General features: G+C 39.4%; 1 protein-coding gene across 1 annotated transcript; it reads right to left on the reverse strand.

The window, feature by feature from the left end:
• Positions 1–1,863: 1,863 nt before the first annotated feature.
• On the reverse strand, positions 1,864–10,524 carry LOC127428081 (dolichyl-diphosphooligosaccharide--protein glycosyltransferase subunit 1-like). Its single transcript, XM_051676145.1, has 10 exons — positions 10,141–10,524; positions 9,356–9,420; positions 8,190–8,496; positions 7,726–7,935; positions 6,834–7,026; positions 6,646–6,745; positions 5,515–5,653; positions 3,714–3,833; positions 3,300–3,545; positions 1,864–2,737 (listed from the first exon to the last, which is right to left on the reverse strand). The coding sequence occupies exons 1-10, from the start codon at positions 10,372–10,374 to the stop codon at positions 2,555–2,557; spliced, it is 1,797 nt and encodes a 598-aa protein (XP_051532105.1). The 5' UTR covers positions 10,375–10,524; the 3' UTR covers positions 1,864–2,554.
• Positions 10,525–11,078: the final 554 nt, after the last annotated feature.

Genomic DNA, 11,078 nt, shown 5'->3' on the forward strand with positions numbered 1-11,078 from the left:
ATGTGAGCTCCGGTTTGGTCAACAGCTAAACCGCAGCTTTGGCAGGAGCTGACTGTATGTTAAGAGAGGGGCATCACCCATAATGAACTTCATACCCTTCTTTTATCAACCAATCAGCTCACACTGGAAATCAAGACAAACCTAAACATGCATACACACATGGACTTATTCATATAAAATATTTGGCTTAGTGTTAAAATCAAGTTAAAAAAGTAGTTTCTTAAAGATTACAAAAAGCTTTTTATATTTTCTTAAGAAATTGTGAGTGGTTCCTGCCTGGGCAAAACTCGCTTCCACAATACTAGGTTGTTGTGGGTGGTTGCCAAAGCATTGACATGCAATTGCTGGATTGGTGTAGGTGTTTTTATGGTCCATCATAAAAATGAAATGATTTGAAGAGTAATAGAATGCCCTCTTCAACAGGCTGCACAATTTAAGGTATCATTCATGCAAGTTATGTGCCAACGTTTTAATACTTAGAGTTAGGGTTTTTTTTCTAATCCCTAAGCCTAAGTATGTGGAATAGTAATAGTGATGCTTCCCTTGGTTTTATAAATCTCTCAATAAAGTCCATGTGTGTACACACACTTTAGTAAGACCCAAAATAATGTGCTGACAGATGCTATCAAGTTTTTTAACTACTAACATATGAGCTACAGCAAAAGTACTCCAAGAAATGTTCGCCATTAAAAACACAAGCATGTAGCTGCATTCTTTAACCACAACCATTCTCAAAATGTTTCTTATGCACATTCAGATATGTCCACAAAAGCCACTTTGACAGCATTTGTCTGTAAATGTGTGAGAATAAGGGTTTCATAGGGTTTCCCACCCTTCGGTGCAAAAGACTAACCACAAACACAGAGGGTGTGCCATTGTACGGTCTCGCCACCCCAAGCATCAGTGCTAACAGATATTGTCTTGGTTTCCCTCCCATGTGTATTTTCAGAATGATTATTGTACAGCATATACAATATGTCTGCGTTATCATGGAGACGAGAATGGCTCTTGTTATTTTGGCACAGGAAATGGCCCTTTGGTAACCAGTTGTGACCTCATGAGGAAAGTGATGACCTCAGGTTGGCCTCTTGGGTTTGGCTGGGAATGGGATGCGGACACTGTGAAAGTCCTGCGTAGAAGCAATTTAAAGGTAAGTAAGGTGGCCTGCAGAATACAATGATTTCTAACATGTCAGAAAATAATGGAGAAACTGATGATTCCATTACAAAGTGTGAAATTTGACAGCTGTTTATCAAGTGAAGCTACAAAATAGTGCACTGAACATACATTACATTCCCCCTCTACATTCACTGAACACGGCATATCATTGCTATGAACTGACAACGATTTTTAGATATAGTATTCATATTTTAGCAGAGATATCTAGCAGAGGGGTTAATGTCAAAGAACATTAATTACAACGAAGACAATGGTTTAGATAGGTCTTTTTAAATCTCTCTCAGGCTATGAATTGACAACAAATGTCAATAATGCAATACTGCCCTCTTCTGGTCATAACATGCGAGCTCATTATAGGGAGGTACAATAGGTGAATATGCAAATGTTTTCCTTTCATGCATATTTACTGGGCTAAGGTGATATAAATTAAAACATTAAATGTTTATATATATCAGCTATTATCTGGATGCAAAATTGTTAAACAAAATAATTTATGCCTGTAGTACCTTCCCTTAAAGAGAGACACTTTGGCTCAACTAAATATAGTAATCTATCATCAAAGTGGTCTGACAAAAGAAACTTCTTGCAGATATGTTAATGAAGTCAGGTACAGTTTTGGACCGGTGATAGTAAAAAGGCTATGCTGCTTCATTTAATGCCATAAAAATTAAATCAGACCGTAGGTCTGGATTTAAACACCTTTTTTATTTGTCATGGATTGAAAATGTTTCACACACCAGCGAAATCTGTCACATTTACCCTTACAAAAATCAATATTCTGACATTCATTGAACCGAAGTACATCATTTACAAAAGCTGAAAAATCATACAAAAATGACAAATAACCCAATAGAACATTTGCAAACATGCAAATCTGTAGTGAGTGGTGACAATTACAAAATCAGATGTTCAACATTTTTGTTTGTTTCAGGACAGGGAAGAATTTGAAAAATGTTTTTTACATTAAGTGCAAAGATGTTTTTCAGGTGAGTTTTACATTAAGGTTATGGAACTAATATCAATTCACACTTGACCCCAAACCTGGTTTGCTGGACCATGAGACTGAAAACTGCATCTGACATTCAGCAACTTCAAGAAAAGAAAAAAAAACATGAGTACACACATGAATCCCTCTTAGACAATCACACACATTCAGCATACCAAATACAACACAACATACACATCCTGCAGAAATAAAAAAAAAAAATCACTTTATGTCCCACAAAGTTTCACTTTATGTCCCACAAAGGCACCAACATGAAGTGTTCACAGAATGATGCATATTGTATGTATGTGTACACTATTGATCTGTTAGTCCGGTCTGCACTGAGCATACGTGACCGTTTGGGAGGGTGGGGTTTCATGAATGTTTGATTTACAAGGCATCCAGCAGACTGTCAATTCGGCCAACCAGCTCGTGCCTCTTGCTTGCTAGAGTTTTATCCGATTCGATGTAGGCATCCTTCTTCACCTTTCCGGCCACCAGCCTCTCGGCTTCCTGACAGGAACGGCTCACCAGATCCTTCAGTTGACTGTCCAGCTTCTGGATCTCTCCCACCTGCAAGGGGGAAGATACAGAACATTCAGAAAACCAGCTCATGCAATTTGAAGTGCTGTAAAAGACAGACTTCCTCTGCAATATCCACTGCCCCAGGATTTTCTACACTGCGCCACTGCCAAATCTGTTGTCCTCACTGACTGCATGCAAAAAGGAAAATCCAGTGCCTGGATTTTCACAAATCCTATCCATTTGTGAATTGGATCGCCCGATTGGTGTGGTTCTTTTTAATAAATCAGTTGAACTGATTGGTGAATCAGACTGAATCGAGTCATCGATCTGAATCAGTCAGACAACTCACTTTTTGTCACTGAATCAGCTCAGATAACTCACTTGCTTGCTAAACCACAGGTTAAGTCAATCTCAAAAAAAGCCGAAAACATTACTCTTATTTTTACTTTTTGAAAGCAACGTTGAAAATTTGTAAGGTTAGCAAATCTAGTGAAATAAGTCCATAGTAGACACATAGTTTGTTCAAATGGGGGCATGACTAGGGTTGAGGGTTGGTGCCCGTTGCTGCCAACACAAAATCCAGTAGGAAATACTACACTGCCCCGTATACCTTTTCAGCTAGATCAGAGCCCTCTGCTTTGAGCCGGGCTTGTAACGCAGTGATGTCATTGGTGAGGGTGCGGTGTTCGGCCTCCAGGGTCTTGCGGCCGCTGTTTAGAGCTCCTGTATCACGAGACTGCTTGTAGCGGTTCACAACTTCATCCATGTGGCGGTACAGACCTAGACGCTTGTTCACCAGAGTCAAGACCTGCTCGGTGATGGAAGCCACTTTCATGCGCACCTCTGCTGCTGGGTCCTGAGGCAGGAAATTAACAAAGCAATAAACCTCCCGAAAGAAAGATTTCAGTAGCAGTAAGAGGTTACACTCAGATATGGAAGCAATGCACCATCTGAATACTCATTTCAAGGAGTATGTACAATGCTGAGTGCAGTACATTTAAATGACTTTGATTTCAAGATATACCTTTGTGATGGAGAAGTCAAGGCGCACATAGATGATCACGGTGAAGAAGAGGATGTAGAAAGCTCCCACCACCAACAATGGCTCCTGCAGCATCAGGATCTTATTGAATGTGTAGTGAACCTAGTGAGCAACAACACATGTTAGACACATACAGTGCTGTGAAGAAGTATTTGCCCCCTTCATGATTTCTTCTATTTTTGTGTATTTTTCATACTAAATTGTTTTAGATCTTCAAACGAGATATAACATAAAACAAATGCAACCTGAGTAAACACAAAATACAGTTTTCAAATATATATATATATTTTTTATTGAAGCAAAAACATAATCCAGCACCTAGATCACCCATGTGAAAAACTAACTGCCCCCTGAAACTTAATAGCTGGTTGTGCCACCTTTAGCAGCAAACAACTGCAACCAAACACTTAAGATAACTGGAGATCATTCTTTCACAATGCTGTGGTGGAATTTTGGCCCACTCTTCTTTGCACAACTGCTTGAGTTCAGCCACATTGGCGGGTTTTTGAGCATGAACTGCCCGTTTAAGGTCCTACCACATCATCTCAATCGGGTTCAAGTCAGGAATTTTACTAGGCCACTCCAAAACTTTAATTTAGCTTCTTTTGAGCCATTCAGAGGTGGACTTACTCCTATGCTTTGGATCATTGTCTTGCTGTATAATCCAGTTACGCTTGCACTTCAACTCACCGATTGATGACTGGACGTTCTCCTTTAGGATTGTCTGGCAGAGAGCAAAATTCATATTTCCCTAAATTATTGCAAGTCACCCTGGCCCTAAAGCAGCAAAGCATCCCCACACCATCACACTACCACCACAATGCTTGACCGTATACATGTTCTTTTTGTGGAATTGTGTGTTTGATTTACGCCAGATGTAACGGGACCCGTCTTCCAAACAGTTACACTTTCGACTCATCAGTCCACAGAACATTCGCCCAAAAGCTTTGAGGATTATCAAGGTGTTTTGGCAAAATTCAGACGAGCCTTAATGTTCTTCTGGGTTAGCAGTGGTTTTTGCCTCGCCAATCTTCCATGAATGCCATTTTTGGCCATTAGTGGAGTCATCAACAGTGACCTTTATTGATGCGAGAGATGCCTGCAGTTCCTTGGATGTTGTCCTTGGCTTTTTTGTGACTTCCTGGATGAGTTGTTACTGTGCTCTTGGAGGAATTTTGGAAGGTTGACCACTTCTGGGAAGGTTCACTACTGTGCCAAGTTTTCTCCGTTCGGAGATAATGGCTCTCACTGTGGTTCTTTGAAGTCCCAGAGCCCTTGAAATAGCTTTGTAACCCATCCCAGACTGATTTCAATCATCTTTATCCTCATAATTTCTGGAATTTCTTTTGACCTTGCATAGTGTGCTACTGGGTGAGACCTTTTAGCCGAATTCATGCTGCTGAAAAAGTTCTATTTAGGTGTTGATTTGATTGAACAGGGCTGGCAGTAATCAGGCCTGGGTGTGTCTTGTCCAGCTGAAACCCATTATGAATGCAGTTTCATAGATTTGGGGATTTAGTAACCAAGGGGCAAATACTTTTTCATACATGCCCAGTTGGTATTGGATAACTTTTTTGCTTCAATAAATAATATTATAATTTAAAAACTATACTTTGAGTTTACTCACATTGCCTTTGTTTTATGTTAGATTTTGTTTGAACTTTTGATAATTTAGTACGAGATATACACAAAAACAGAAGAAATCAGATGAGGCAAATACTTTTTTTACAGCACTGTACATACAACTATTTAACAACTCATCCAGATTGTAATTCAGGCTTACCACAACATCCTGAATATGCTGCTCCACAAGATTATTCTTGGTGGCCACCAGCACAGGTCTGCCAAAGGTGTCCAGGTAAGTATAATGGAGCTCATCTAGACTGCGGCTGATGGGGTAGGGAGTGTCCATGTGGATATTTCTGAGGAAAACAATGGGGATGTGGTCAAACTATCTGAAAATTCTACTTTAAAATACTTTTGATTAGGGATGTGCAAAACTACCAATTTTCATAATCGACTAGTCCATCAGTTGGTCGGATAAAAGGATAAAAATGTAATTTGGCTCCGTTATGTTCACGTGTCCTGATCAGACACGTTTCAGAGTGATATACGGATATTAAGTGCAGCACTTCAACACAGTAACTAACGGATATTCAACAAAAATATATGGCTAAATAACTATAAACATATTATTGCTTAAAACTATCAAAGTAAGAGAAGAAATAAGAAAGGCTCCAATACAGAGCGGCACAAAATCGATTATGTGCACCCTGAAAGCAGAATGATGAGCTTCAATGTAACCGGAGTGCTTCAGAGAGATACTTGCTGCGCTTTCAAAAGCGCAGAACTGCTAGATAATATTGCAGGTACACAACATATAGTTTACGACATCCAGCAGTATAAACCTTTTTTACTTTAACTGTTTAAGCAGTGTCAGAAAGAACCAGACTTAAATCTCTCCAAAGCACCTCACAAATACGGGAACATTACTCACAGCAGTGGATTTAAAGTCCCACAGTGATCGTCTAATAATGTATTGTTGATGCGACGCTTTGATGGCTGAAACAGCAGCGGTGCATAAATGTAAAGCATTAAAGAGACAACACTTTTTGCAGAAGGTTTTACTGTACAGACCTTTATTCACTTTAAAACACAGCAAGCTATAATCACACAAAACCCCTCTCCAAGATGTTGTGTCTCTATATTAATTTGAGAATTGCATCTCCCATTAAAACATTAATGTTAGTAGTCGACCCCACAAATCGACTAGTCAGTTGTTGGACGACTAGTCGATTAGTTGACCACTGTGGCACATCCCTAGTTTTGCAAAAGTTACTATGTCAAATTACTCTAAACTTGTACATCTTATTGTAAGTGTTGATGCTAGTGCATATCAGTGTTAGATGCTCACCTAGCTCCTTCGGGAAGGATCAGCTTCACAGTTAGCTGATCAATAACCTGGTCATCGTAGACATGATCGACCAGACGCATCTTTAGGGCATACTGATCACCTAAAGCATAGAAAAAACCATAAAGACTTTGTGGAAAGTTACTGACCTGTAAGTTTAGAAAGGATATTTTATTTTCTTTGCCATGTACCCAGGTTGTAAAGATACTCGTAGCTGGGAAGATTGTAACCAATTATGTAGTGCGTTTTCCAGCCACCAAACAGTGGGAAACGAGGCCGAATTTCAACTTCTACAGAATCTTCGAGAACTTGCAAGTGAGAAGTAGAGATGTTTCCAATTTCGTCGCGGTAGTACACATCCTGAGCAGAGGCTGGAAGGATGGTCTGTGGGAGGACAAAACAGACTGATGAGTTGAAGAACAGCAAAGCCAAACAAATGGTGAGATGATCAGCTATGTTGTCTAGTGATGATGGACCAGATACTTTTAAATACCCCATAAAATCAAAACAAGAGTTTTGTGGGGCTTTTCGTCCACACGTTTTCTTTGAGTGCACTCTAAAATGTTGACAAAGTCCCTTGTAGCAGGTATACATGTTTAAAATTTTAGTCTTTTTCTTGCAGTATAGCGGACCAAACATACTGACAACTAATGCTGCACAATATTTATAAAACAGTTTAAAAAATGCATAAATTCTTATTTCTAAAAGTGTGAAAGAACTGTTTGAATGTGGCACTTCTCTTTAATTAAGGAAAATTTTATTAAAAACAAAGTTGGGCAAAAACTTGGCCCATCCATTTTTGAGGCCCACCCAAAAGTTATTTCCTGGCTATGCCCTTGCACTACACAGATGTTTGTCCAATTCAATTCATTCTAAAATGAGAATGTCCCTCCCCCTGCAATAGACAAGCAAGAAGCAAATGATGGTTCATGGCTGTGATGAAACTAAAGCCTACTTAGTATTTTTTAAATAGATTTTTTTTTTAATTATACCAGCCATTTCATGGTGTCTTCAGGGCACAAAAGTGTCAAAAAAGAAAAATAAAAAAAAAAAAAAAAAAGAAAAAAGAGAGATTTCAGACACCTTGAAAGATTTGACGGAGGAAATGCCGCTATCAGACTGTCTCTGGTAGTCATAGCGGGAGAAAGGCCCCTTCAGGTAGGCACCAGTGTGTCTTACATCGATGGTTTCCTCCACAGCGATGTTACCCCAATGAGAGACCTCAATAGTGCGGGTGATGCTGCTGATGGTGAGGAAGGGTGTGTTGTTTTCATAGTGAATCTTCATGACATCCTATTCCAACCAGAAACCAATTTTCAACAAGTTAGCATGATGTAAATAGCTGGAATACTTTGATGAATAGTTCTGTTTGGCCTTTCCAAAATGTAAAACCTATTTTTTTTTTTTTTTTTTAAAGAAACTAAAATGTTTTTCCTGAGGTAAAAGTTGTTTTAAAAATGTAAATACTCAGTCAAAATGATCACCTACAAGCAAACACTGCCTTTTAACTGTCGTTAATATGACTAAATTGTGCTGAGGTCAGGCACCTGGCTGAATGGAGGAACATCTTTGAATGGTCCATACTCGATAACCTCATCACTCTTAGTGGGGTTGCCCAGCTTAGTGTAGGTCTCCACGGTTTTGGAGGCCAGGCGCACACGTGTGGTCTGGGAGTGGGTGGGGTACGGGGAGTAAAAATAGTGGTTCCCCTGGAAGACCACCAGCTGCCGCTCAGCCTGGGTGATGTGAGTGGGGAAGGGCTTCAGCACGTGACTGAGCACAGCCTCAACCTTCACTTGCAGCTTACTGCCCGCAGCGAGAGGAGATGGCAACTTTGCCTCAAAGAACTGACCACTGCGAGGAGAAAGACACATAAGTTTGAGCTGTAAATGTTGTGTGCATCTCAAAGAAAAGGAAACATTGGCAATAAAGCACTGTCCTGCTTTGATGCTGATATACTGTACATGATGAACAACTCTCTATTCTAAGGACTGTTTCACACATTTTGCTTCTGCAGCTTGCAATTGACATTTTCATTTTAGTGCCCATAATAAAAGGTCAAAGCAAGCATGTTGCAAGTATTTTTGTCACCAAGCCGTTTTTGCTTATATTATATTATATTTCAAATAATTTATATAGTTTAAAGCCTACACTTTGGGGTTTGGGTGCCATGTCAATTATTTACCATTTGAATGTAAATGTAGAGTTCCTTCTTATGTAAATTAGATTTCACAACATCAAGTTTCTTAGAGTTCTCAATCGCACACTGCCAATAACCATTTTAAACCACTTTAAGGAATAGTTTAACCAGAAATTAAGACCACGTGAACTCCACCCTCTCGTGAAGCTTACCGGAAGCTATGGATTATAGTTAAATATTGATATTTTTCGCACCAAAAATGATCATGTCACTTTAGAATACATTAATTTAACCGCTGGAGACGTATGGATGATGTTTATGCTGACTGTCTGCTATTTTTGGAGCTTCAAAAGTCTGATCACCATCCACTTGCATTTTAAGGACCTACTGCGCTAAGATATTTTTCTTCAAATGTGGTCTGCTGAAGAAAGAAAGCCATACACACCTGGGATATCATGAGGGTGAGTAAATGATGGGTGACCTATCCCTTTAATGTGTGCCTGCCTTTGCATTTACTCAATGCAGACATAATTTGTGTGGAACAGGCCTTATGAGTATATCTCCAATGTTTACCTTTGTCCATGGATAGTCGTCTCTTTCAGCTCCAGGGCTTCATCCTCCTCTTCCTCCCCTTTTACCTAACGAGGATACAGAATTCATTTATAACGTATTTTAAAAAATGTAGCCTAATAATATTACGAAATACGGTCAATCAATTACCTGCTAAAATAAAACATTTGTCTACAGGAAATAGCATCTCGAAAAGTCAGCTAACAGCACACGTGCTCTTATGTACACATTTACAGTTACAGTTTGAACTATTTATTTACTAGAAACATTTCAAATTGTTGTAGTGATACAGCACGGAAATGTATCCAGCCTCCAGCGCTTACGTGTCACGCTGGCACTGACAGTGCAAGGCGGAAGTGGGCTGCACACCCACTGCTAATGCTAACAACAACACATTACACTTAAATTATGTCCAGTGCATTAACTCATAATTAATGTGAACCATTTATTTGAACCAAGATTGTATCAGAACCATGTTGTTTAAAATAACCTTTGTAACAAATGTGTGCAACTATGCAAATCACCTGGTATTAAACAGCTAGCAACGGCTTTAGTACATGCAAAAGTTGCACCTCCCATTGTCCCTCTACCCAAAAAAAAAAAAAAAAAAAAAAGTCCAAAATTAATTTCTCTCAATTCAATAAAGCATAATATTGTCAGGAATTATAACAAATGTCACAAGCGGGGGATAATCTTGAGTCATTCAGTACCACCCGGATATCACTCACTTCTGACTCTTTGCACTTATTTCTATTTTATTATTTCGCTTTAAAGTTATATTTACTCACAGATGCACCAATGAAGGCGAGGTGCGGCGCGAGCTCGGACTCCAGCGCGAGCGTGAAGCTCTGCACGTGCGAGTGTCCATGATTCGCGAGCTGAATCTCCGCTGAAATCTTCGCGAGGTGAGTACTCAGATCCACCGCGCGCTTCACCTCTTCGTTCACCAGCCCGTCAGCACACAGCGACGCGTGGATAAAACATGAGATTAGCACAAAACTTACTGCTCCGGTGCTCCACATTGTCTTGTGTCTATTTATTGAGAATTGATGGGTACGTTGTAGTTTTTGTAATGATTTGCCCTATCTATGAATGTGCGAGCGCAAGCAGTGAGGCCTCGCGCTGCAGGAGCTGCTTCTGAAAAATGACGCTTCATTCATTCCCTCATGTCGTGACGACACAATCATGGCGGACGTCAACCTTAACCTCTCAAAGTAGCAAGAGCACTGAAAGGTGATATTTGTCTCATAAAAAAATACATATACCCAGCATTATATTTTCTCCAAAAACATTTGTCTTAAAACGGCTATTTTATTTATTCTTCTTTTAGTGTATCCATAGGAAATTTCAGTTTTAGATTTCAACATTCCCTTCGCAAATAAAATTGAATAGAAGAAGAACAAGGAGCCCTATGACATGGCCCCCACAGAGCTTGGATCTAAACATCATTTGAGTAAGTCTGGGCCCTGGGATTACATGAAAAGCAGAAGCAAATGAGACAGCCTAATTAGATAAAAGAACCACGTATAGTTCTCCAAGAAGCTTGGAACATCCTGTTTGCCAACAACCAAGAAAAACTGTGTCCAGGTGTACCTAGGAGAACTGGTGCTGTTTTGAAGTCAAAGGTTGTCACAGCAAATATTGATTTAGCTTTTTTTGATATTTACTAGACTTTGTATCTGGTCAATTGATAAATGAAAACTATTTATTGCATTATTTTAAAAGA

The sequence above is a fragment of the Myxocyprinus asiaticus genome, chromosome 37 (genome assembly GCF_019703515.2).
Source record: "Myxocyprinus asiaticus isolate MX2 ecotype Aquarium Trade chromosome 37, UBuf_Myxa_2, whole genome shotgun sequence".
In the NCBI taxonomy this organism is placed as follows: Eukaryota; Metazoa; Chordata; class Actinopteri; order Cypriniformes; family Catostomidae; genus Myxocyprinus; species Myxocyprinus asiaticus.